We start from the raw sequence: 26,629 nt of genomic DNA on the forward strand, positions 1-26,629 counted from the left end.
CGCCCTGCCCCTGCCTTCTGCTGGCTTCCTGGGAACTGTTGGCACTGCTGGACCTCCAGGGCCTGGGTCACTGGGCCTGCAGAGGTCGTCTCCAGAGCTGCCTCATGAGCCCCGCGGCCCCTGGCCACCCTCCCAGTCGTGGCTCGTTGTTAGGAAGAGGTGGGCCATGTGGTGCCCTCCTCCCTTCTCCCTCCCCTTCCCTTCCCCCCTCCCAGCAGCTACTGTAACAATAGCTGTCGGTGCAAGCAGCTTTGTGAGTTGTGAAATACAGGTCTGGATTCTGTCTGTTCGCTAGTAGGATAAGCAGAACAAGCTTTTGAAAAAAAAAAAAACTGAGACAGATTGTGAACACTGTAGTCTTACTTTATCACTGAAAACCCAGTTGGGCCCTAATTCCTAGCGCAGTGTCACGCACAAACACACACACACCCTTGTATTTGCATAACACCGGTCTGTGCTCAGGATCTCCTAGGAGGGGGCAGCAGGCAGCTGCTGGCCTCAGTTCTGGCGGGGATCTTGCCTCCAGCCAGCCAGGGCTGCAAAACAGGTTCCCTGTGAGTTTGAGAAAGACTCCCGGCTGGGCCCCACCCAGCAGCTCTTCCCAGGGGTGGGGCCAGGACCACAGACACCCTTCTGGGGCCTCATCTGACACCTGCAGGGCTCAGTGTAAAAGGACTGTGAACCTAGCCCTGGGTCCTGGACACTGCCAAGGGTTGGGTGGGGGTGGAGGGTGCTGCATGGAAGGGGTGCCCATGTTGGAAATGGACCTCTCCTCCCACTTCTTGCGTGTGCCATGTACTTTGGGATGTTAGAGAGAGATCCTGGCAGGGTGTGGTGCAGAGCTATGGTGTGCCGCAGGGCCAGGCCTGGCTACCCTGGGGCGGGTGTGTAGGGAGGTGGGGACTAGCACTTGGTTCAAGGGAAGGTAACCCCTTGCTGCCCCCTTTCCCAGCGTGGTCAGAAAGGCTGGGTGCGGAAGTCAGCTTTCTTGGCAGGTGCTTTCTTTGTGCAGTGCACCAGCCACACCACCTGGTGTCGCTAGTCCCGGGTTACAGTAGGTGGTAGAGTGGGAGGTGATTCCACTAGGATCTGGGAGCGGCGCTCCTCTACAGGTAGACCTGCAGCTGTACCTGCCTGATGGCCCTGGGCTCATTTCTGTGACTTTGGAGAGCTCCTGGTCAGGCTTGTGCTGTGACATCCCCTGATGTGAGAGGCTGTGGCTGATCCTGTGGCTGTTTTCCCTCCTGTAGGCTCCAGGACTCCGTGAGCACCATGAACGGCAGAGAGAAGCAGAGCAGCCCAGAGTGTCTCTGAAAGGTGACAGAGGACGGTCGGACGCTGGTTGGTTCTCCAGTGCTGTAGCGTCTCGCACAGTCTTAGCCCCCCCCACCCGACTGGGCCAGGCTTCCAGCAGTTGTTGTCCCTCCCCCCACTTCCCCGGGGGGGGGCATGGGCAGCTGGTGAAGTGGATTTCACTTGGGCTCAGTTGGCCACACCATGAACCTCCAGGCCCAGCCCAAGGCTCAGAACAAACGGAAGCGGTGCCTCTTTGGGGATCAGGACGCGGCTCCCAAGGAGCAGCCACCCCTGCTGCAGGCTCCCCAGCAGGCACTCCGGGGCAAGGAGGAACAGTTCGGCAGCGGTCCGGGGCTGGAGGGGCCAGTGGCTGCCTCCGCCTCACAACCCGTGGAGCTGCCTCCCACCAACAGCCTGGCCCTGCTGAACTCTGTGGTGTACGGGCACGAGAGGACCACGCCAGGCATGCTGTCGCAGCAGGTGGGCTCGGTGAAGTGGCCCAACTCGGTGATGGCCCCCGGGCGAGGTCCGGAGCGCGGTGGCGGCAGTGACAGCAGCTGGCAGCCGCAGCCAGGCCAGCCTCCGCCACACGCCACGTGGAACCGGCTGTCCCTCTACGGCGGACCCAAGGGGAGCCCTCATCCTGGGGTCGGGGTCCCCACCTACTATAACCACCCCGAGGCTCTGAAGCGGGACAAAGGGGGCGGCCCGCAGCTGGACCGCTATGGCAACGCGGTGCGGCCCGTGATGCCACCCAAAGGGCCACTGGAGCCGTCTCCCCTCAACTCCTTCCATGCAACCAAGAAAGCCCCGAACCAGACGCTGCCCCTACAGCCCTTCCAGCTTGCATTTGGCCACCAGGTGAACCGGCAGGTCTTCCGGCAGGGCCCACCGCCGCCTCCACCCAACCCCACAGCGGCCGCAGCCGCTTTCCCCCCACAGAAGCAGGGGCCGCCGCCGCAGGCAGCGCTGCCGCAGATGCAGCTGTTTGAGAACTTCTACTCCATGCAGCAGCCGCCTTCGCAGCAGCCCCAGGACTTCGGCCTGCAGCCAGCCGGACCGTTGGGGCAGTCACACCTGGCTCACCATAGCATGGCACCCTACCCTTTCCCCCCGAATCCCGATATGAACCCGGAACTGCGCAAGGCCCTCTTACCAGAGTCGGCCCCACAGCCTGTGCTACCTCAACCTTCGGTCGCCTTCCCCCGCCGCTCCCGCCGTCTCTCCAAGGAGGGTATCCTGCCTCCCACCGCCCTGGACGGAGCCGGCACCCAACCCGGACAGGAACCCACCAGCAATCTCTTCCTGCATCACTGGCCGTTGCAGCAGCCACCCCCCGGCCCCCTGGGACAGCCCCATCCTGAAGCACTGGGCTTCCCACTGGAGCTGCTGGCCGACGGAGAGAGACTGGCACCCAATGGTCGTGAGCGGGAGGCTCCGGGTGCGGCCAGCGAGGAGAGCCTGAGGACAGTGGGCAGCAGTGACTGTGGCCAGGCACTTCGGGGTGGGGTGATCCAGAGTACCAGACGGAGGCGCCGCACGTCCCAGGAGGCTAATTTGCTGACCTTGGCTCAGAAGGCAGTGGAGCTGGCCTCACTACAGAATGCGAAGGTGAGAGGCTTAACGCACTATGTCATAGCTCTGGTCCCTGAACTGTCATTTCAAATAGGTTCATTTTGTTGTAGGTAGATCCAGCACCATAAAGCTGATTTATCAAAACTGACAATAATGGAGGTGAGGGAGAGTGAGCAGTATTTCAGCACCTGGGTTGTGCTTGTAGCTTTTTAAATACTCATTCACAAGTGATTTCTCGAGAAGCCCATCAGGTAAGGTGCTGTTGTGTATCCCTGGTTTACCACTGAAGGAAGCTGGGGTTTGCGGAAGTGGCATCGCTAGTCTAGAAGCCTGGTCAGTGTCTGCCCCAGGGGCCAGCACTGACCCTTTTCTGCACCAGAGGAAGGCTCTGCCGTGGATGTTTGTGGGGCCAAGCCAATGTGACAGAGGCAGCAGAGCTTAACCTGGGCTTGGGGACCAACTTTTCTTGCCATCAGCCTGTGGGGAACAGGTAAACCACGTATCGTTCGTGTCACCACAGGCTCCCTGAGTTAGAGATAGAGGGAGAGACACACAGAGAAAATCTTCCATCTCCTGGTTTATGCCCCCAAGTGGCTGCAAGGGCTGGGTCTGAGCCCTGCCCAAGCCAAGAGCCTAGAACTCCATCCGGATCTCCTACCTGGGTGGCCAGAGGCCCAAGCACTTGGGCCAACTGCTGCTACCTTCCCAGGTGCATCAGCAGGGAGCTGGAAGTGGAGCAGCCAGGACCCAAACTGGCACTCTTAGGGTGTCTCAGCGGTGCAGGTGGTAGCTCAACCACAACACTGGTACCTTGCAGTCAGATTTTTCTTTTGGAGGAGGGGAGGGATTGGGCATGGGAGGGGGTGTCTTGCTGGGTGCGAGGAGGGGTGGGTTGTGGTGGGGTGCCGAGCATAACTCGCTGCACAGAGAGCAGTGCGGACTGCCCTGGCCAAGCTGCAGTGAGATTTTACAAAAGTGTTTAGGTAGTGTGTCATGTGCCACCCATTATGCAGGCTAAATGAAACACATTTAAAAGTCATTTGTCAACTGATGGCCATCTGGGGGCTCTTGCTCCAGGCCTGGGTGGGAGCACCTGGCAGAAGGGTGGTCCCAGAGAGTATGTGGGAATGTGGTGAGAGAAGAGATGGTTAAGAAAAGACCAGGTGGTCATAGACCACGGGGGATCCTTGTGCGTCTTTGCGTCCCTGGACTAAAAGGGGGTGGGGGGTCCTAGAACAGCCAACTAGGACTTCCTCTCTAAACTCACTTCCATGCCCTGCTTTTCTTTTCCAGGATACCAACGGCTCCGAGGAGAAGCGGAAAAGCGTCCTGGCCTCCACTGCCAAGAGTGGGGTGGAGTTTTCTGAGCCTTCCTTAGCCGCTAAGCGCACACGAGATGAGAGTGGACTGGTTCCTCTCATCATCCCCGTGTCCGTGCCCGTGCGGGCTGTGGACCCAGCTGAGATGGCCCAGGCTGGTGGCATGGACAGGGATGGGAAGGGTCTTGACCAGAACCCCACAGAACACAAGCCCTCAGTCATTGTCACCCGCAGGCGGTCCACCCGGGTCCCCGGGTCAGAGGCGACGACTCAGGTAAGAGAGAAGGGGTGCAGGGTCCTGCTTGCCACCAGTGGTCACGCCTGGGGCCTCAAACCCCCTGGGAAGAGGAGAACTTGGCCGTGGAGGAGGCTATCTCCAAAGAAGCCATTTTGATTTTCCAAACCTAACTTCTGGGCACAAGTACAGACCCCAGGTGGTGAGACAGGTTCATACTGGGAGATGAGATTGTGTGAATCTTGCCAGTGCCAGTTAGCAAACTTTGACCTGGCCCCCGATGCAGTCGAAGCCTTAATGCTAGGGACCGGAGTGCAGAGATGTTTGCTTGTTGGGCCAGTGCTGAGCAATCTGTCCTGCAGTCTACCACTGAGACCAAGGTTTTGTCTGTTTCTTTGACTTCGTGGTTATTATTTATTCTGTACATTTGATGCTCCATGAGTAGGCACATTCTTGTTTATAGCTGGATTAGACACAGGGTTGTTGTTGTTTCTATCTGCTATACTGCTTATGCCTTCTGAAGCCTATCTTGGGACTGATGTTAGGTGTAGTGGGTGAAGGTACCTAGTTCCATGGTGGACTGCTCCACTTCTAATTCAGCTTCCTGCTGCTGCCTCCAGGTAAGCAGCGGAGGATATTGGCTCAAGTGCTTGGCTTCCTGCCTCGCCTGGTGGGAGACATGGATAGAATTCCAGGCTCCTTACTTCAGCCTGACCTGACTTTGGCTGTTGCAGATGTTTGGAGAGTAAACCAGCAGATGGAAATCTCTGTCACTCTGCCTTTCAGATAGAGAAACACATTTAAACAGTAAGGCTAACAACAAAATTGTATATATATACTCTGCATGCAACATGATGTTTTGATGCAGGAGGGTCTTCAAAAGTTCATGGAAAGTGTGTCTGATGGAAAAACTGTGGAGGTAGGTGATTGGCTTAAGTAGTTATGCTCCAAGGGGCACCTACATCCCATATCAGAGTGCTGGGATCTGAGTTCCAGTTCTGCTTTCAGTTCCAGCTTCCTGTTAATGCACACTCTAGGAATAGCAGATGTACCACTCTAGTAGTAGGGTCCCTCGTCCCCATTGGAAGACCCAGATTGAGTTACTTGCCCCAGCTTTGGCCTAGTCCAACCCTTACTGTTGTGGGCGCTGGGAAGAGTGAATAAACAGATGGGAGATTTCTGACTATGAAGCTCTGCCTTTTGAAGTAAAATAGATACATTATATTAAAAAAAATTTTTTTTAAGAACTTGGTATGGATTTCAATTTTTTTGTACCAAAATAAAATCTTTCAAATGTCACTTTTCCATGAACTTTCTGAAATGCCTGCCTGTGTTTGCATCAGTAAATGGCCATGTCAAGGCAAATATCGTACGTATGACCTCACATACTTAACCATTCTTCTTTTTTTTTTTTTTTTTTTTTTTTTTATATATAATCCATTTTATTGTATTGTTGTTGACAATCTTTACATAGTTAACTATAGTTGAAGGAAAATCAAGAAAGAGAAGGAGAAAAAAAAAAAAAAAAAAAAAAAAGGTTCAGGGGGATAGGGAGGTGGGCAATGCTATTATGTCCATATTGTTTCCATCATGTATCTGAGGTAAAAGGGGGTATTGAGGGAGAAGCCCCACCCGGTTTCCCGCCCACCCCAAGTCCCATATGTGGGGCATGCTCTGAGATATGTGCTCAAGTGGAGTTAATAGTTCTCCAGTTATGAGTCACTGCTAGTTTCGCTAGATGAGGTGGTCCACTGATTGATATGGTCCATCATGAAGTCTCCATTTGTCCCATATTTCGCTGCCAACATGTAGCTGAGATGAATGATTGTCCTATTCTGTCTTCTGTCTTTTCTTGGTTAGAATTCTGAGTCCAGCAGTTCAAGTGGGGAGATCTCCAAAGATACTTTGAGGTATTCCCAGACCAGATTCTTGTACGTTCTAGCAAGCACAGGGCCCGGCACAGTCCATCACCCTGATCAGCTGGTGGTTGCAATTGCTGTGTTGGTTCTGTTTTCAGTCCCGAGTTGCACTGGAACCAATGGGTGTTGCAGTCCAGTCTGGTTCGGCCCTTACATCAACCAGTGGGAGCTGCAGCCTAGTCGGGGCGACCCACAATAACCCCCACCAAGCCTGCCCCCTACCCTGGTTTGCCAATTTGTGTAGCAGAAGACCAGTCTGTCCCCCATCCCATTTGGCTCTGGTACTTGTCAATGGGTATTAAAGCTTAGTTCTATCTAATCGACTCAACCATCCAGCCCTCACAGATGTTGTTGAGTGCCTCTGTCTAGCTATCCCAGCCCCCGTCCTAGTTTTCATGCCCTCCCACGGGAATAGTGACCCAAGAAGGGGGAACCCACTTTTTCCCTCCCAGGTCTCTCTGTCCCGGTTTATGCACTCTTTAGGTGGTCCTGTGATTTGACTCGACAGAATTAGTCCCCAGTGCCAGCTTCTGCCAGCTGATGCTGTGGCCCTGATCTTGTCCACATGCAGCGCACAGGTGTTGCAGCCTTGCTTAGTCGTGTCTGTCTCTATCCCAGCCAACACTCTCCAGTGGGAGTGGTTGTCCAGCGAGGGGACCAGCCCCTTAACCCCCCCGCCAGCTCTGCCCCTCCCTTCCTGGATCTCACGTGTGCTGGATGGGTGTTGCATTCATATCCAGTACAGGCAACCACGCCCTGGCGTTCCAGAATGTGTACTGGTTTTGTCGCAACCAAACCCGGCCCATTCCACACTCTGTTCTGGTGATCGGATTTGCCAGAGGATGACATGAACTGATTCAGCCTGGCCTGCTCCTGACCCATGCCGAATGCATGCCAGTGGGAAACTTTCCATGGCCTATTCTGGGCTGTTTCCAATCATGCTTCTCGCGCTTACCTGCAGGGACTGTGTCCTGCCAGAGGAGTTGCCCAGGCTCCTCCATCAGAACCCCTCCCAATGCCAGATTTTGCGCTTGCCAGGGGGTTCTTGAGCCAACCCTACTCAGTTCACCTCCTGTCCTAGCAGGAACAGTGGCTTTTCCTGGCTGGCTTTCACCCCATTCTGACTCTTGTTGTTGGATGTTTCAGCCCAGCCATGGCTCGTCCATACCCACATACAGCTCACACATGGCTCAGAAGGGGATTGAGACCCAGCCTAGTCAGTCCCACATCTACCCTGTTTCTCCATAACACCAGATGGTGCTGGGATCTGAACCGGCCTGGTGCATCCAATCCCAGCCCACACTAGTGCCTCGGGTGACTGCAACTGTTTCCTAGATAGAACGCAGCCCCCCCTCCAGCACATACACCCCTTGGTGGGAACCTCATCCCAGCTGTGGCTTCCCAGATTGGGACCGTTCCTAGCTGTAAATCACGCACCTGCACGTGGTTGCTCCGAGGACCATTAGGTGCCAGCCTGCTACACAAGCCGGAGCTTATCTTTTACTTGATAGGTGTTCAAAGCTCAGCATTATTAAGGGATTGGAAGTTCTTCAAAGGAAGAGTTACTGGCATTGGGAATCTTTAGGATTGACTCAGATCCCAGAAACAGTGGGGTCACTCTAGAGCTATCTCAGCAGCGATTCAGATGTCCAATACCCCAGAGCTCCCCGGCCGGGCGGCCAGTAGGCACAGCCTGGCGCCAAATGGCGCACTGGCCGCCCTGGCCCAGCCCGCCATGAGCCATGGGCACATGGCGGACTGGGTTCGGGATCCGAGCTAGACGTCCTCTCCCGCAGCCCTCGGCTCGCCTCTGGCAGCCGGAAGTTAAATCCTGCAGGCCCGAGGTTGCGCCCCTTAACCATTCTTCTTGTAGTAAGAGCACTTTAAAATCTCTGCTACCAATTTCCAAGGTACCATGCCACATTATTAGTGATAGGCACTGTGTTGCAGAATAGGTCTCCTTTGACCAGCAGCTCTGTGGGCACTACCTCCTAGCCCCTGGCCATGACTCTTCTGTTCTGCTTGGGAGTTCTCTGTCTTCCTTGCCGGTGGTGGAAATCTGCCCTCAGCCTTTCATCTCTCCCTGCCTTTCCTGTGCTCTTCTCTTGTGTTTTCCAGCAGGTTGATCAGGGTTGCTCTTTCACGGGTTGCTCTTTCATTTTTCCACGCTGGTGCATTACTCACTGTATCTTTATTTATGTCTCAGTAATTACCTTGGCATCATCCTACCTGTACTTCTGCAGTAGAACAAAGCTCCGTCGAAAGGGGTTGGCATGACTGGTTCACTCGGTTCTCTTACTGATGGTACAGAGCTAGTCCTGTTCTAAATGCATCAGAGAACAGTGAGGTTATTATGGACAGACAGGGAAAAGGCCACTCAAGATTGACATATATGTGCTTGGCTGATGGAGATCTAATAGGAGTTACTATTTTTCTCTTTTCCTGGACTCTCCTATCATCTTTACTCTGTTTTCTACCAATATACACCTTACAGAATTACTGACATCCTTATCCTCTGTGTATTTAAGATCAATGGGAACTTGCAGCTTTAGTGTTTTACCCAGTTGTGACGACCCGTTTTGTTGTTCTCCTTTCTTTTCACATTTCCAAGCATTACAGCTGCTTGAATTCCTTAATATTCCTCAATAGTTTTATAGCGTGGGTCTGTTGGGAATGAATTTGGTTAGTCTTTATCTGAAAACTTTTTATCTTTATTTTTAAAGGGTAACAGTGCTAGGCAGAGGATTCAAGGTTGATTGTTCATTTTTTAAACTTTTTTTAAAAAGATATATTTACTTGAAAGGCAGAGCAACAGAGAAAGAGAGGGAAAGACAGAGATTTTGTATCCATGGTTCACTCTCCAATGATGCAATGGACGGAGCTGGGCCATACTGAAATCAGGAGCCTGGAGCTCCATCCAGGTCTCCCACATGGTGCCATGGGCCCTAGCACTTGGACTATCTTCCACCGCTTTTCTCAGGCACCGTATCAGGGAGCTATTCAGAAGTGGAGCAGTTGGGACTTGAACCAGCACTCATACAAGAGCAGGTATCTCAGGCAGTGGCTTAACCTGTAAGTCACGGTGTCAGCCCTTCGGTTAGTGCTTTAGAATTACTCTGTGGTCTCAGGCTGCCACTGTGTGCCAACAGACCTGGGAAATCACTGGCAGCCATAATGTTTCTTCTCAGAATGTAAGATATCTTTGATCTTGTTGCTTTCAAGACTTGAGGTGTTTTGTCTTCAATTTTCAGCAGTTTTGCTCGTATGCATGAATCTGTTTTTCTTTGTATTTATCCGGTTTAGAGATTGTGGTCTTTCCTGAATATTTCCCTCTTCATTTTCTCTGCTGTGTCTCTGGGACTTCATTTGCCACTCTGCCATATCCCCTATTTGGTGTGTCACGTACTTTCCTGTGTTTTTTTTTTTTTTTTTTCAGTCTGATCTTTCATTTCACTACTTCTGTGTAATGTGTTATTAGGCCCATTTATTGCATTCGTATTTTAGTTGTCTTTATTTAATTATAGAACTGCCATTGTTTCATTGTCAGGGTTTCTAGTTCCTTCATGAGATTGCTAATTATTGCATAGGTTAGATGTTGTTTCCTTAATGTCTGTTTCTAATAACTTCATTAATGTGAGTCTGTTTCTGTTCTCTGTTGTTTCTGGTGTTAGGATTACATCTTTCTTTATTGTGTACCTGGGTTTGTTTTTGTTTTGAGTGGCAGATGTTGATATATGAAAAATTATTGGTGATGTTTTCCTCTCTTCCACAAATGATATTCTCTTGGCTTCTAGCAGGCCGTAGAAACCAGCAATTCTGAATGGCTTTAATTTGATGAGAAGTTGAAATGAAATTAGCTATAAGTGGGCTTTATAATGTAAGGGGACGAACCTAGTTTTGGCTAACCTTTATTGTGAGATGTGTCTCCTGGGAACACCAGTCCAAACATTCTTAAACTCCAGGGTTTATTCTCTTAGTTCCTTGAATTGGTCCAAAGCTTTGCTTGATGTCTCAGCCTCCCAGTGGGCTCTCCTGGTATTTGTGTCCACCTCTAGGACAAACATAGTTCCAAATGCTGGACTCACTTCTTGGGCTTGCTTCACTGCCTTCTGCATCTTGGCACTTTATTTTCCAAGCTTTTTTCCTCTGACCTGTTCAGAAGCTCCCCCTTCCCCCCCCCCCACGTATGTGCCTGTGCTCTGCCATGGGGGGGACGCCCCCGACCGCTCTCCTGGGTTTTGAGCTCTGGCTGGGAGGAAGCTGGTGCTGGAGGCTTGGGTCCTGGCTGAGGAGGAGCCTGAGCCCTGTCACAGCTCTGGGCCCCCATTGCATGGGATGAGGAAGTAGATGCCGAGAAGGCAGAAGAGACCCGCCCTGCAGCCTAGCTGCTGAGGTGGGGGCTGGCCCTGAAGTTGGACTCTTCTGTGGGCCTGCCCGGTGGCCCTGGCACAATATCAGGCTGGGTGGGGGGGAGGGGCCGGGGGAGCTGTGTTGTGGCTGGGATCTGCCGATTTATATATCCTGTTGTTCTTCCCATGTGTAAAAATTGAGTGGGGTCATGCAAGCCAGTGCCCCACCATCATCCAGCCTTCACATGGTCCAAATGCAGCCAGTCTTGCTGCCTGTCTCTTCATTGCTGGGTAACTCCAGAAGCACTTTCCCAAATGTATCATTCCATCCAGAAGTGTTCCAGTTCGTGTCTGATATCATACCTGGGGATTCTGGCTTTTTTCAGCATCACCTCAGTGTCAGCCTAAAAGACTGTCGCATGCAGAATAGTTGACATATGCTTTTAGAAAATACTGATCCTGGCAGCTCCCTGTACTTCCATAGCATTCCTCATCATTGCTTCCTCTGCAGGGCAGATGGCCTCTGAGCAGTTCCATCTCCTGGTCAGTGGAAGGGGGAACAGGGCACAGGTGGGTCAAGGCCAGGGCCTCACAGGGCATCAGGGCAATCCCCTGGAGTCTGCTGTGGCCAGGCAGGCCCATGCAGCAGAGAGGTGTACTGGAGGCTGCTCACCCACAAAGGGCTCCATGCTCTGCCCCCTTTTGTGAATACAGCAATGAGAGCCAACAGGGGCTTCCATTCTTTTTGTTTGTTTGTAATGTTGTATTGTTATCAAAAAGGTCTATTAGTAAGGCTAACATTATCAATAATTTGTAAATGGAATCTTAAGGAAATTAGGGAAGGGTTTAAAAGGTGCAGCTGAGAAAACTATGGAAGTAGGCCTCCCAGGGTCAAATTGGCTGTTGGAATCCAAGTCCATACAGAATTCACAGAAATTTGGGGGAAGCTCTATGTTTGCATAGATTGCACTGTCTAGCCTGGAAAGACATAATTTTGCTTGGATATTTGCAACTGGAAACCTTTTGGATGACACCTGAACTGTGTATCTTTAATCCAGTGACTTTTTTTAAATGATGTTTACATAGTTGATCGGGGTGAGAAATATTGAGGGTTTGGGAAAACTGGGTAAGACCATTGTTTCCAAATTTTCTTTTTCTTCCTCTTACATATGGGGGTAGGGAGAGATAAACCACACCCAGCCTCCCAAAGCCTCAGTACCGGGGGATGTCTTTCCACGGTCCCCAGTGTGGAGCATACTCCGAGGGTTCTGCTTAGGTGGTTTTGATAGTTCTGAAATGCTGTTGATGTCACCGATCCAAGGATGAGGAAATCCTTCCAAGGTCCATTGGAGTGACATAGTCAACCTTACAGTTTCCATTTGCCCAGATATTTGCTGTTACTGCTTGGCTGGAATAGTTGTTCAATTTGTTCTGCTCTGCTTCCTCTGCTATGGTACACTGTGGTTCTGCAATCTAGCTCAATAGAATTTGCCCCATTCCTGGCATTTGCCAGCTGATGCTGCAGCAAAGCCCAAACAGTCTGCACTTACTCTGGCTCACGCATGTACCAGAGGATACAGTTGGTTAGCCCAGCCAGGTTCTCCCTCTAACTCAGTTCACATGCAGGCCAACAAGTGTTGTAACGCTGCCTGGCCAGGTCTGCCTCCAGTCCCAGTTCTCATGCTCCCCAGCAGAGGAGCCTGTACTGCCCCCCTACCAGACTTGCCCCCCATCCTGGGTCTTATGTGTGCTGATGGATGCTACGGCCCAGTCTGGCATGGCCTGCCTCACCTCAGCATTTGTTGGTGGGTGCTGTAACCTGGCCCAGCCAGGTCTATGCCTGATTCCAATTCATGTTGGTTGGTGCTGCAGCCTAGCCCAGTCCAGTCAGCCCCCAGTCCAGGCCCTAAAGTGAACTGGCTGGTATTGCAGCCCAACCCGCCTGTCCTGCACCCTGTCCTGGTTGTCAGATCTGCCAGTAGATTTTATGAACTGGCCCAGGCTGGTCTGCCCCAGACTTGACCCCACGTATTCCAGCGGATACTGTAATCTGGCCTGGTTGGGCTGCTCCTAACCTTGGTTCTTGTGCTCACCTGCAGGGACTGCGTCCTGACAGAGGAGTTGCCCAAGTTCTTCAATCAGATCACCTACCAGTGGCAGATCTCACGCACACTAGGGCCCAGGCATACTTAGTCCACCTCCTGTTCTGGCAGGAACAGTGGAAAGTCCTCCATTCCCTCCTGCCCTGCTTTCTGTTCCCCATGGAGGCCCCAGGAATGCACAGCAGTGGGAGCTGGCCTTGGACTGTGTGAAGGGGCTACCCACGCTGATGACAGCACTTAGACTCTGACAGCGGAAGTTCTGTGAGGACATGGGCATTGTGGCACAGCGGGTAAAGCTGCCACCTCTGAAACCAGCATCACATATCCCATTAAGAGGTATTTACAGTTTACCAAAATGAAGATCATAGCAAGATGGAGTAATTTTTTAAAGACTTAGTTATTTGAAAGGCAGAGTTACAGAGTTTGTGAGACAGAGAAAGGGAAATGGCTTCTACCCATTGGTTCATTTCCCAAATGACTGCGACAGGTGGGGCTGAGCCAGGCCAAAAACAGAGGTCTCCTATGGTGGTGCGGGGGCTCAAGCGCTCGGACTGTCCTTAGCTGCTTTCCCAGGACTATTCTTAGCTGGGAACTGGATCAGAAGTGGAATAGCCAAGACTCAAATCAGTGCCCACAGGGGATGCCTGCAACGGAGGAAGCGGCTTTACCCACTTTGCCACAAGGCTGGCCCCCAGACGCAGTTTTACTCAATAAGTAGTTTTGCTGCATGGTAGGTTGAACTCAGAGATGTGGAGTTCAAGGACACAGGGGGCCACCTGGACTGTCCTCTCCTGCTCCACTCCATACTTTACAGCCTGAGTTGAAAACTAGGGCTTGGGCTGAAATCCAGAGGTAAGGATAGTTGCTACATTTTATAAAATAATTTATTTAAAAACTAATACATAGGAAAAGAAGGCTGTGTAACAGAAACCAGGTGTTCAGCTGCCGAAAAAAGAGTGCTGACCTGTGCCTTTGCAGGAATCTGTACGGAGGGCTTTGGGCCTGGTCTCTTTTTCAAGTGTGCCCAGGGGGCATCTGGCACCCACCCTTTTCTGGGACCTTGGAGGCTGAGCCATCTCTGCTCTGTTTGCTTCTCCAGGCGGAGGACATGAACGTCAAACTGGAGGGGGAACCCTCTGTGCGGAAACCAAAGCAGCGGCCACGCCCCGAGCCCCTCATCATCCCCACCAAGGCAGGCACTTTCATCGCCCCTCCTGTCTACTCCAACATCACCCCATACCAGAGCCACCTGCGCTCCCCGGTCCGCCTGGCTGACCACCCATCCGAGCGGAGCTTCGAGCTGCCCCCCTACACGCCACCTCCCATCCTCAGTCCCGTGCGGGAAGGTTCCGGCCTCTACTTCAACGCCATCATATCCACCAGCAGCGTCCCAGCCCCTCCTCCCATCACGCCCAAGAGTGCCCATCGCACCCTGCTGCGCTCCAGTGAGTGGCATTACCCCTTCTTCCCCCCTCCTTGGGGGTCAGGGAGTGGCCAGGGAGAAGGGGATCTTGGAGGCTGAGCTCTGAGGGATGAGGAGGTGGAGGACTGGCCTGGCTCAAGGACTGGGAGTGGGGTGAAGGCATGGGTGGCTTCGGATTCTACTGTTCACTGACCTCTGTGTGTATGTCATTGAAGCTCTTTGCTAGTAAAAGTGATTGAAACTGCCAGTGAGTTAGCTGCTGGGAATCACGGAGAGTGGTTTCCTGACCCACTGCTCCCATCCCAGTGGTATCAGCTAGATGCAGCACAGGTGGAAGACTACAAACATCATGCCTGGTGGTTGTGTTTGTTTCTGGGCCTCTTGTGTGGAGATCCATTTTGTCCACCTTCGTAATACGAGGCTAACCTGGCTGGTACCTGCTGAAAAATACTACCCACACCATAAAGGGACCCTTTTCTTCTGAGAAATGGGATAAGTGAGCAAAGGGAGTATTAAGTGGGAGGTGCACAAGAGCACGTTTAGCCAATAAACTTCTGAACCTGACCTCAGCCGCGGTGTGGCTCTCGGGTGCCCCCTTGTGTCCACAGGCTAGAAAAGGTCTGGCCCCTCTGGTTTGCATCAGGTAGTTGCTCACCCTGGCAGGCCAGTGCAGAAGGAAGCCACTATGGCGGCCAGACAGGCAGTGCAGAAGAGACCCGGCTGTCCATGGGTATTCACCAGACATAAGGGTGAAAAAGCTTTGGCCAGGTTCTTGCCAAGGCAAGGAACAGATTGCAGAGTCGTTCGGGAGCTGACACAAAAGCCTGGGAGGAACAGAGGTTTGGGCCTGTGAGGAGTAGCCGCAACCGCCTGAGTGAGGCTGAGATCTGAAGCCCATAGCAGTTGAAGGCCTGGGGCGGTTGAGGAAGGCATTTTGGGAGGGGGTGGGGCTGGACTCCTGCTGAGGGAGGAGACTGGAGCAGGGAGGGCATGCTGGGGCGGGTGGAGCGAAGGCATGGAGATGGGACCATGCAGCCAAGTGAGGGGCCACGAGGTAAGCAGTGAGTTCGACTTTCAGGGTGCAGGTGAGGGATGGCGGGATATGCAGCTGGAAAGAGACCCTTGCTGTATTCTGGGCTCCGGAAGTCAGGGTTTATCTCCCCTGGCAGGAGGGAGTGGGCTGTGACTTTTTGTCTTTTGCAGCAAGGGAGTGTCTTAAAAAGATTAGCTCTGGAGAAACTTGAGGCAGAAAACAAAGCAGCAAGCCCCTTTCCCACCTTGTTCCTGGGCCTGAAGTTTACAAAGTGTGCGTGTCCTTCTTGAAAAACTGTTGCCTTGTACTGGCATAAGTTCAATGCAGGGGCAGGGACCTTGCTTGCCCAGGGCCGACCTGTGGTTTGCAGCAGGAGAGGTGGTGGACGGCCAGGTTCTGCGCATTATGTCATTGAGTTCTCAGAGCAACCCCTCAGGCCTGCAGAGTAAGTCCCATTTGTGCAGGTGTGAAAACCCAGACACTTCCACGGCCTGAGGGGTCCCAGCAGGCTGCAGAGATGCTTGGGTTGCTGAGTCCTGCCTGCGTGCAGGGCTCTCAGCCAGGCTAGGGGTGAGGGGTGAAGGGGCAGGGAGAAGTTGCCAACTTGCTGTCTGTTCTACAGACAGCACGGAGGTCACGCCGCCCGTCCTCTCCGTGATGGGTGAGGCCACCCCTGTGAGCATCGAGCCGTAAGTGTAGCCCTGTCCCTGGCTCTCCATGTGCATGTGGTGGGGGGCTGGGAGCGGAAGGGGAGGCTCCACCTGGGGAAGTAGGGAGGTGGGGGGGAGGAAGGGGACTCTGCACTCCGTGACTCCCACCCTACTCCTGGGTGGAAACTGCAGGGAAAGAAAGGAAGGGTCCAGCTTAGCTTGCATTTGTCCTGGAGGAGAGTTAGGTGGGCAGGCAATGGGGATGAGCTGCCAATCTGGAGCTGCTTTTCCCCCTTCCTAGCTTCGGGCCTCACCTTTCTGGGGTGTCCAGGTTCCCTGTTCTGCAAGGGAGACCTTAATCCTTGTGCTTCCCCACCAACCGTCCCCCCTTCCTGGCAGGCGGATCAATGTGGGTTCCCGGTTCCAAGCAGAAATCCCCTCCATGAGGGACCGCTCCCTGGCAGCTGCAGACCCCCACAAGGCTGACCTGGTGTGGCAGCCCTGGGAAGACCTGGAGAGCAGCCCGGAGAAGCAGAGGCAAGGTGAGGAGGGGTCCTGCAGCCAGCAAGCTGAGGCCAGTGGTGGAGGTGGGCAGTAGGAGGGCCGGGCCCTGGTCGGCCACTCAGAGCCAGCCCTAAGTGGGGTTTCTTCTCTTCCAGTGGAATACCTTTTGACCGCTGCCTGTTCCAGCATTTTCCCTGGTGCTGGCACCAACCAGGAGCTGGCCCTGCACTATCTGCATGAGAGCAGGGGAGACATCCTGGTAAGCCAGAAGTCCTGGCAAGACGGGCAGTAGGGGGTCCCTAGGGAGGCTGGTGGGACAGTCTGACCAAACAGGGACTCACCCTCGTGCTGTGTCCTAGAGCCTGCTGTGCCAAGTCCTCATGTCCACCCCAATCCCAGATTCTGGGTCAGAGGGGCCAGAAAGCGTGGCCAGTCCTAGTTGGAGAGATGCCCCTCTGAGTATTGCTCAGGCCCAGGCTGAACCAGCAAGTACCAAGCCAGTGGCAGATCCTTGACCTTTCCTCCCCCCACAACAGGAAACACTGAATAAGCTGCTCCTGAAGAAGCCCCTGCGGCCCCACAACCACCCGCTGGCAACTTATCACTACACAGGTGCGTCTGTGTTGCCCATCTTGGCTCAGGGCTGGGTTATGGAGCTGAGCGTGGGGCTGTGAAGAGAGGGGTGGGGTCAGCCAAGAACCATGGAGAAGGACTGACCCCGTAGTCCTGGGAGCCTTCCAGAGGCTCCCTGTGCTGTTGGAGGGACAGGGCAGGGAGGTGGGCAAGTGGGAGCCGCTCCAGACATTGTGGTCAGGGCACGGATCCAAGGACAGGAACTGGGAGTGCCACCCACATTGGCGTCAGGTGCCTGCTGAAGATTTGTCTGGTTTCTGGGCACCATACTTTCAAGAGGGACATTGCCCAGTTATCTAGCAACCATGGTCACAGACGACCATTAGGGCTCTATTTTGTCAGCACCTGAGTTGCATCTACAGCCCATTTGATCCCCAACATGCACTCAGGAGGGTTCTAATATTCGTTCCCATTTCCCTAGCAAGGAGAGTGAGGCTAGGCTCCCTGTGGCATGGCTTGGGGGTGCCTGGAGCAAGGCAGAAAGCAGCCCTGGACACTGGCAGATTCCCCAGAGGGATGGATGGGCTCATGACTCTAGCAAGACCTGCCCTGTGGTGCCTCCTGGCCTGCCTGCCTGCCTCACTACCCTGCCTCCTTCTTCGTCCTGCAGGCTCTGACCAGTGGAAGATGTCAGAGAGGAAACTCTTCAACAAGGGCATTGCCATCTACAAAAAGGATTTCTTCCTGGTCCAGAAGCTGGTGAGCTGGGGCTACATTTCAGGGGCCAGGGAGGGCCAGGAGCTGTCTTGGATGCTTGGAGGCGGGGGAAGCAGGGGTCACCCCCAGACACTGTTGAGACAGTATAACTTCAGAGCTAATGTCCTAATTCATACAGCAAGAGATTGGGCCTTTCTCTCCCCTGCCCCGGCCCAAGGGTGGCATGGTCATGCTGTAGGATCCCAGGCTAGAGGGAGGCCTGAGTGAATGTCAGACCAGGCCGGATCTGCCATAGGCAGAAGGACACACCAGGAGGGAGGGCTGCTTGTGGAGGTGTCATTCCCCAAGGAAAGGGGTGGTCCTCCAGGGAGACAGGCCTTGGCAGCTGCCCTAGGGATCCCTGCCCACTTCCTGCCCAAAGCAGTCCCAAAGACTAAGGGCTGTGTGGTTGAAGGAAGGGAAAGGTGAGAGTTGCAGAGCTGGGACGTTCCTGAGGGAAGCAACCCAAGCAAGGTGACTCTCCCCCAGGGGGGCGAGCAGGAGCAGGTGGACGTTATGTGTGAAAGGGCTCTGACCTCAGCTGGGTTCCCACCAGATCCAAACCAAGACGGTGGCCCAGTGCGTGGAGTTCTACTACACCTACAAGAAGCAGGTGAAGATCGGCCGCAACGGGACGCTCACCTTTGGGGATGTCGATACAAGCGACGAGAAGTCAGCCCAGGAAGAGGTGGAAGTGGATATCAAGGTGATTAGTGTGCCAGGGCTGAGCTGGGAGCCTCCAGGGGCTGTTGGTCACACCTGGTGGTGACATGCTGCAGATGGCAGGGAGAGTGGGGGTACAGAGAGGATTACCGTTTATCCCTGGCTGGCCAAGGAGGTGTCTGCAGAAGAATAGGAGGGACTGGCATGCTCTGTCCCTGGGCCTGGCACTACTTGGTCTTAAGGCTGTCCCCGGCGTGGGAGGGCCTGGTGAGCTCCCCCTAGCGGCAGGTGACTGAGCTACCTGCCCTCCTCATCCATCCTCGCCCTCCTTCTGTAGACTTCGCAGAAGTTCCCAAGGGTGCCTCCTCCCAGAAGAGAGTCCCCAGGTGAAGAGAGGCCGGAGCCAAGGAGGGAGGTGAAGGAGCCCAGGAAGGAGGGGGAGGAAGAGGTGCCCGAGGCCCAGGATCAGGGGGAGCAGGAAGAGGGGCGAGAGCGCAGCCGGCGGGCTGCGGCTGTCAAAGCCACGCAGACACTACAGGCCAATGAGTCGGTAAGTAAACCGCGGGTCATGGGGGCTGCAGGGAGGGAGGGAGGGTACTGCAGGGGCATGGCATGGCGGTAACCCGGCAGGATGTGCCCTGGGCACTCTGGACTGTGAGCTCCTGGTGGCCTCCTAGCCCCACGTGCTCTCATCCCCATTTACACATGAGGAAATGCAGGCCCAGGCTCACACCAGCCTGCAGCCTGACTCTAGTTGGCTATTACACTCTCCATTAAACTATGAAGTCTGCAGAGGGCGGAAGTGGGAGATTCCCCTCCACACACACACACCCCAGATCCTTGATGGGAAGGGGTTGGGTGGGAAATTAGTGTGGAGTCTTTTATATTATTGCGTTGTGTACCTGGGCGTGCTAAACCCCATAAACTGCAAACATCAGCTGTTTGCATCCCCGAGTCTTAGCTATTTCCGCACCAAGAGCTGTGGTCACGGCTACACCCTCGGTGGACTTCTGGAACTTTTATGAATGCTTTTGTAGGAGAGTTGGCCCAGGACACACACACACCATTGCTTCCAAGGGCCCTCTGACCCAAGTCCCTCCTGGGCAGCACCTCCTGCAGGTGAACAGCCCATGTCCTGGCTCTGCTCATTGTCACTGTGCCCAGCTGTCCCTTGTGTGGATTCCTGGCAACCTCATCCCCTTACAGTACTCCAGTGGCCTCCAGGAGGGGATGAAATGCCAGAAACACGAACACCTGCTAGATCAGCCCTGAGGGCCTTAGTGGCCGCCCCCAGGAGCCCACTGTCTGAGGGGGCTGCAGGGGCGCCCGAGCCCTGAGGGCCTTTGCGGCCGCCCCCAGGAGTCCACTGTAAGGGCTGTGCGCCTTCAGACCACTCAGCTCTCTATGTGTCTCGTTCTGTCCAGGCCAATGACATCCTCATCCTCCGGAGTCACGAATCCAACGCCCCTGGCTCGGCCGTCACTCCGGCCTCAGAGAAGCCGAGAGAGGGGCCTGGGAAGTCGCGAAGGGCGCTACCTTTCTCGGAGAAGAAGAAAAAAATGGAGACATTTAATAAGACCCAGAATCAGGAGAATACTTTCCCTTGTAAAAAATGTGGCAGGTAAGAACGCTGGATGGGACAGGGCGGGGCAGGCCGAGCCGGGGCGCGTCCAGCCTGTCTTCTGATTGGTTCTTCTGGTTTCTAGGGCGGTGACGTAAGTGGGGGCAGCGTTGGGGGAGGAGGGGTGTGAGGGTGGAAGTTCGCGCATGCGCACTCTGGGGCGCCCTGCGGCGTCGTCCGCCAGTCTTCTGACAGAAACCTTTCTCTCTGTCCCGGGCGGCCACAGGGTGTTCTACAAGGTGAAGAGCCGCAGCGCGCACATGAAGAGCCACGCCGAGCAAGAGAAGAAGGCGGCGGCGCTGAGGCAGAAGGAGAAGGAGGCCGCCGCTGCCGCCGCCGCCGCTGCCGCCGCCTCCGCCGCCTCCGCCGCCATCCCGCACCAGCCGGCGCAGCGTGAGGAGAGCGGCCTGGGCGACAAGGGCTGAGGCGCTGCCAGCCCTCGGGCCCGTGGAGGTAGTGAGGTAGTGCGGACAGTCCTGCGGACTTGCCTCTGCCAGGCGAAAAACAGACAATGAAATAAACGGCTTTTTATTTTTTATAATTTATAAAGGCCCCCGAGGTGGTATTAAGGGCTGCAGGATGCAGTTTTCTTTGCATTCGGCTTGTCGGGACCGGCCCCTGGTTCTCCTCAGACTGGCTCCCGGCTGCCTCTCCCGCTCCCTTCCCCACCTCAGCCCTGACTGCTGGGTCTCCCGGAAGCCACTGTATGGGGGCCGTCAAGCACAAGTTGACCCTTGCTGCAGCGTGCAGGTCGGCACCCCTCCTCGAGGCTGCGCGCCCCCAGCCCCCAGTGAGGGGGCCGGCCACTCCGAGGGCGCCCAGCCCGACCCTGGGCTGCGCCTGCCCGCGCCCATGCCTTTGTCCTCGCTGGCAGCCAGACCGGGCACTGCCCCCTGGCCACTTGCTGGCAGCCCTGCTGGGGCTGGCACAGCTTCTGCGGTCCGCGCCCTTCAGCCGGTTGCAGGGCCTGGGCTGAAGCCTGCTCGTGCCTACCCCGTTTGCCAAGCCCTGCGCCCTGGAGGCTGCTGCAGGAGTTGAATAGACCCCAGGGAGAGGCCCAGGCTGCTCCTCCTTGGTGCCAGCTCTCTGCTTGTCTCTGTGCCTGTCTCAGCAGCTGCCACTTAAACCCACCTGCTTCACCCTTCCGACCTGCTCACCTCCTGTCCTCCTCCTCCCCCTGCCCCCGGCAGGCCACGCTGGAGATTTCTGGATCCTTCTCTGGGAGGGGGAGGCCTCCTAACTAGGTTGGGACAGGAGCCTTTGTTCCTTGACTCGTGTCATTTGGGAGCTATTTATTTATTCTTTTAATATTTAATTTTTAACATCCTCTCAGGGACCAGGGACCTCCTGTTTGCCAGAGGCCCGAGTGCATTTATCCAAAAACAAGGCACCTTGACATCCGCATTCCCCACCCTTCAATTCCCTTCAAGCCCTCACCTGGTTGCTGGGGAGGTGCTCGCCAGTAGCAGTGATAGCCACACTGAGAGACGGCAAGAGGGAAGGCAGTTCTTACTGTGGCCCCTTCTGTACTTTCACATGGCCTGAGGGAGTCAGCAGGCAGCCAGAATTCCAGTTGTGTTGATGAAGCCATAATCTGCAGGGAAGTCACTGAAGTGAAAGGGCCGGAAGGTTCTGGAAGCTCTTGTCCTTGCCAGTCCCATAGAAGGGCTGAGTTATTTTTCAGATCTTGTTACTCAACCTCAGTTGTGCAAGACATTCAAAGTGAATGCAGCTGCAGTGGGTCAGCGTGTTAGGAAGGAGCCAAAAAGTTATTTTGCTTCTCCGAAGGAAATGGACTGGAAGACGTCATGTTGGTAACTGGGGGTAGGAAGGGAGTTACTACATTTTTAAACTATGCACTATCAGGTGTTTGTTTTCAGTGTTCATGTATGCATTGATAGGATTCTGCAGGATCCCAGACTCCTGTACTTAACCTGGCTCTCCAACATCCCAGACCGTTTCCCTCTTCCACCTTCTTCCAAGCTCAAGGTGTCCCAAGATAGCGAACATGTGGCGTGCCTTCTAGAAGCAGAAAGGTAGCAAATTCAGGCTGTCTTCTAAATCCTTGTGTGATCTGAGTGCCTTTGCAGCTTAGCCCCAAAGTGCTACTTACGTTTCCCAAGGTTTTCCTACTGACACCCCTGTTTGGTTTCATGCCTCCCTGTGGACATGTGGTTAACAGAAACCTCCTCCAGTCATGCCAGGCCCTTCTGCCCAGTAGTAACCTTCAGTATTTGGACATCTTTTCAATAAGAAAGTGATTCTATCCCCCTAAGCTCGCTGAGGTCAGACCCGGTGAATGTAGCTGAAGGAAAGGGAGATGGTGCCTGTCTGTGTGAATCCCTCCCAACTGGAGGAGGGCCCGTGTCCCGGATGTGTTTAGATCTTAGACACAGTGTGAAAAGGAGAATGTTAAGAGGGCAGTGGTGATGGTGACAAGTGACGTGTCCATCAAGTGGATGCAGCCATAGAAGCTGGCAGAGGTACATCCTTAATGGTGCTTTCTTCTCCCTGTGAACACCTTAGGCGTGGCTTCTGTTGCTTCTCCCTCCCATTCGGAGTCCTTTAATGAGTTAGACAACACCTCCAGCTCTGTCATCTTCGCACGCTGCCTCAGCCTACCCATCTCCCAGTCTGTCCCATCTGCCATCAGCTACGGGTGTGACGCTGACCTAGTGCCTGTGTTCTGGACCGTTTTTGAGGTCCCCCAGCCCTCCAAGGAGACAGTGGCATCTTCACTGTCCTCCACGCCTTCAGCATCCGCCCTCGCAGCTTAGGTACAACTCGCCCCTCTGCCACACCACCCCCATCCCTGGCACGGAGGCTTCGTACTGCTGATGGCTCTAGGAACTGCCTAGGTGACCTGGCCTCTTTCTTCCCCTGGGTCAGATGTGTAGGTGAAAAAGGAACGCATCGCAGACTGCAGCCTCAGCTCCTTGAGTCTGCTCACACTGGGGGCCCTCTTTGCTGGGGTATTGTGACTAGAGTGGCAAGCCTGACTCCCTTGAGGTTTACAGGAAGGATGCAGATTTTCCTAAAACCATTGTGCCCTCCCATCTTGCTGTGTTACCATTTGCCTCTAATTTGAGGCTGTTTCTCCTTTTACTTATGGCTCTCTAAGCTGAAGGCCTTGTTGGAGGGGACAGAGCACAGGAACAGCCTTGACAGTGTGTAATTATTGTACAGATATTTTAATAGCCTATAAATAAGTATATTTCTTTTATTTTGAGACAAATGATCAGACACTGCCTTTTGTGTGTTTGCTGCCTGTGGCACCCCTTTTTTTAAAAAAAGACTGTTACATATTAAAATTGTGTACATAGATATAAATATATAAATATGACCTCTTATGCTGTACAGTTGTGATAGATGAGACGGAAGATTTTATTTTTTGTGTGCTTTTTATATAAAAAATTAATACACTAAAGAGAATCTTGCTGATGTGATTGTAATGTACCTATGTAACTTATTTACTTTTGAATGTTCTTCTGTATCTTTAAACCTTTCATTAAACAAGGTTTTAAAAATCCACCGTGTTGAAGGCTATGTGCTTTGGGGTAAAGGGTGGGATTTTTCTCCATCTCAGACTAGCCAAAGCGGGGCCCTTGTGTGGCTGACAGGAAAGGTGACCCCACAGTTTGGAATCATGAGGACTACGGAGTCCTAGTGCTTTGCCGGTGGTGTCAGCGTAGGGAGCATCATGCCCCGACGCTGACCGAGGAGAAAGGGCTGCAGAGATAGATAGCGAGGTCTTGTAACAAACCATTAGGTGAGAAAAGCCCAGTCACGTCCCCACAAAGATACGTAAACAACATGACTTGGGCGCTTTCCCGTCATGGCGTGAAACATGGTCAGGCTAGGATGGGAAAGCCATGCATCCTTGCCTGAGACGCCGCTTGTGTGAGTGACCGCATCTCCAGTCCACTCCAGAATAGATTGAAAAAAAAAAAAGCCATGCTGTTTACTGGCACTTTTGCTTTGTCAAAGAAAAAGCTGCGAACATAGGAAAAAAGATTTGCGCCATCAGAGGCAAAAGGGCCTGCGTCCCTCAGTGGTACCATGGCAACGGCGCGCCTCCCTCCCACCACCAGCACCAACGGCACCGGCTGAGCCGGTGGAGTGCGCGTCGTCCGCGTCGCCCGCGTCGTCGTCCGCGTCGTCGTCCGCGTCGTCCGGGACACCGTTGCCATGGCTACCTCGCGCCTCCGCCACCCGGGCTGCACCGGGTGAAGCGGCCGCGGCTCGCGGGCCGGCCCCGCCCTTCCTCTGCGGCGGCAACGCCCCGGCAGGCTGCTGCGGGACACGCCGGCTGTCCCCGGTTGTCTTCGCCTCCACCCTGACGGCGTCTTCGCTGCCTTAGATCTCAGTTCTCGGCCGTCCTCGCCGTCCACAGGAAGGGAGCCCGAGGGGGGTGTGTGTTGGCTGTTGGAGAAGCAGCAGCTGCCGCGGCGACGTCGGACAGGATCTCTCTCCACGCAGCCACTCCTCGCCCGCCCGAAGGCCTGGCTCCGACCGACGGCCACGCCCCGCGACCACACCCCGGCCCCTGCCTAGGCCGGCCGCCCTGGCTCCTCAACTCCTTCTCGGTGGGCAGCGAACCCCGGCCGCAGTCCCCAGTCCGAGACGCAAGATGGCGACAGACGCCTGACTGACTTTGGGGGGACAAGGAGAGGGCCCGATCCGGGCTGTGGTGCTCCTGGTGATCGCGTGGAACTCGCCGCCCGCGGGCTTGCTTGAGCGGAGTGTCTGGGTCGGCGTCCGGTGAGCCGCAGCCTAATCGGTTCTCTGTAGAATTGGCTCCCTTGCTAGTTGGGGGAAAATGGCGATGGCGCTGTTGGAAGATTGGTGCAGGGGGATGGATGTGAACTCGCAGAGAGCTCTGTTGGTTTGGGGGATCCCAGTGAACTGTGATGAGGCTGAAATCGAAGAGACCCTCCAGGCTGCGATGCCCCAGGTACCCTATCGGGTACTTGGGAGAATGTTCTGGAGGGAAGAGAATGCGAAAGCAGCCTTATTAGAGCTCACTGGCGCGGTGGATTATGCCGCGATCCCCAGGGAGATGCCGGGCAAAGGAGGGATGTGGAAAGTGATTTTTAAACCCCCTACGTCGGATGCTGAATTTTTAGAAAGGTTGCACCTCTTCCTAGCTCGTGAGGGGTGGACCGTGCAAGATGTTGCCCGTGTCCTTGGGTTTCAGAACCCCGCCCCGGCCCCGGCCCCGGCCCCAACCCCGGGCCCCGAAATGCCAACCGAGATGCTCAACTATATCTTGGATAATGTGATCCAGCCTCTTGTGGAATCCATATGGTACAAGAAGCTGACGCTGTTCTCGGGAAGGGACATCCCCGGGCCTGGAGAGGAGACCTTCGACTCCTGGCTGGAGCACACCAATGACGTCATAGAGGAGTGGCAGGTGTCTGACGTAGAAAAGAGACGAAGGTTGATGGAGAGTCTTAGGGGCCCCGCCGCGGATCTCATTCGCATCCTCAAGACCAGCAACCCCGGGATAACCACCGCCGAATGTCTGAAGGCGCTGGAGCAGGTGTTTGGAAGCGTGGAGAGCTCTAGGGATGCGCAGGTCAGGTTTCTGAACACTTACCAGAACCCGGGAGAGAAGCTCTCCGCTTACGTCATCCGCCTGGAGCCCCTGCTGCAGAAAGTAGTGGAAAAGGGGGCCATCGATAAGGATAACGTGAATCAGGCCCGTCTGGAGCAGGTCATTGCTGGGGCCAACCACAGCGGGACCATCCGAAGACAACTCTGGCTGACAGTGGCTACAGAGGAACGGGCCCCAAACCTCTTCCAGTTGCTGGTGCAGATCCGCGAGGAGGAGGCCAAGGAGGAGGCGGAGGAGGCTGAGGCCGCCCTTCTGCAGTTGGGACTAGAGGGGCACTTCTGAGGCGCCGGAAAGGGGTCGGTGCAGACCTCGCACACAGCTGCTTTCCTTGTCCCTAACAGGTGTGTCCTCAGTAGTAAAAAGACCTAGCTGTGTTCTGTTTTTGTTGTGTTTTTCTTTTGTGGGGAGAGGGATTTGGGCATTTTGGCCTGCCTGTTCGTGTGATTTTGCTAAAATCGCTCAAAGAGCACCAGGGCTGCTCTAATACTAATGGGTTTGCTGGCTGCACTGCAAGCTGTCCCGGGTCTTGAGAAATGTGAACCTGTGACTCCTCCCATTCAGAAACTGCATGTGCAGATTCAGGAAATGTCCAGTAAACATGTGAACTGTTACACTGTCACCAATAGTGTCATTAGTTTGTATTGAGTTATTTGTAATTTGCTCCTTGTGTACATAGTAATGGAACGAAATCATTTCACTTGACAGTGCAGATTTCTAATTTCTCATCTTTAAAGAGCTGAGTCAGTATAACTGAAGGTTCTCTGAGACTACAAAATGGGGCCCTGGAAAGGTATGGCAAGTGTGGAGTCGTACACCGTCAGGCATGTACCACAAACAACAATCAGGGGGAGATTGGGATGAACCAACTCCAGTAATCCATTCCCCTTTCCTAGTCCAATCTTTGTCAAAAATAGTTCCTGTTCATGCTGATTTTAAGTCTTCTAAATTTGAAGTTATTAAACAAGTGTATTAGAATAAAATATTGTAAAAAATC

The 26,629-nt window shown here is 54.1% G+C and overlaps 2 protein-coding genes across 2 annotated transcripts; both read left to right on the top strand.

Moving 5' to 3' along the window:
* The first annotated feature begins 1,337 nt into the window (after positions 1–1,337).
* On the top strand, positions 1,338–20,022 carry MIDEAS (mitotic deacetylase associated SANT domain protein). Its single transcript, XM_004584406.2, has 11 exons — positions 1,338–2,907; positions 4,165–4,464; positions 13,895–14,240; positions 15,874–15,940; positions 16,301–16,443; positions 16,561–16,664; positions 16,942–17,017; positions 17,649–17,737; positions 18,291–18,440; positions 18,735–18,947; positions 19,822–20,022. The coding sequence occupies exons 1-11, from the start codon at positions 1,498–1,500 to the stop codon at positions 20,020–20,022; spliced, it is 3,099 nt and encodes a 1,032-aa protein (XP_004584463.2). The 5' UTR covers positions 1,338–1,497.
* Positions 20,023–24,585: 4,563 nt separating this feature from the next.
* PNMA1 (PNMA family member 1) lies at positions 24,586–26,629 on the top strand. Its single transcript, XM_004584407.3, has one exon. It carries the CDS (start codon positions 24,838–24,840, stop codon positions 25,915–25,917), a length of 1,080 nt encoding a protein of 359 aa, XP_004584464.1. The 5' UTR covers positions 24,586–24,837; the 3' UTR covers positions 25,918–26,629.

Source organism: Ochotona princeps, chromosome 26 (genome assembly GCF_030435755.1).
Source record: "Ochotona princeps isolate mOchPri1 chromosome 26, mOchPri1.hap1, whole genome shotgun sequence".
NCBI classification, from domain to species: domain Eukaryota; kingdom Metazoa; phylum Chordata; class Mammalia; order Lagomorpha; family Ochotonidae; genus Ochotona; species Ochotona princeps.

Excerpts from the sequence above, each read along its gene's own strand:
- MIDEAS (XM_004584406.2), top strand. The coding sequence starts at position 1,498 with ATGAACCTCCAGGCCCAGCCCAAGGCTCAGAACAAACGGAAGCGGTGC. Across the intron at positions 2,908-4,164 it reads CCTCACTACAGAATGCGAAG|GATACCAACGGCTCCGAGGA; the intron begins GTGAGAGGCTTA and ends TTTCTTTTCCAG. Across the intron at positions 15,941-16,300 it reads ACCCCTGTGAGCATCGAGCC|GCGGATCAATGTGGGTTCCC; the intron begins GTAAGTGTAGCC and ends CCTTCCTGGCAG.
- PNMA1 (XM_004584407.3), top strand. The coding sequence starts at position 24,838 with ATGGCGATGGCGCTGTTGGAAGATTGGTGCAGGGGGATGGATGTGAAC.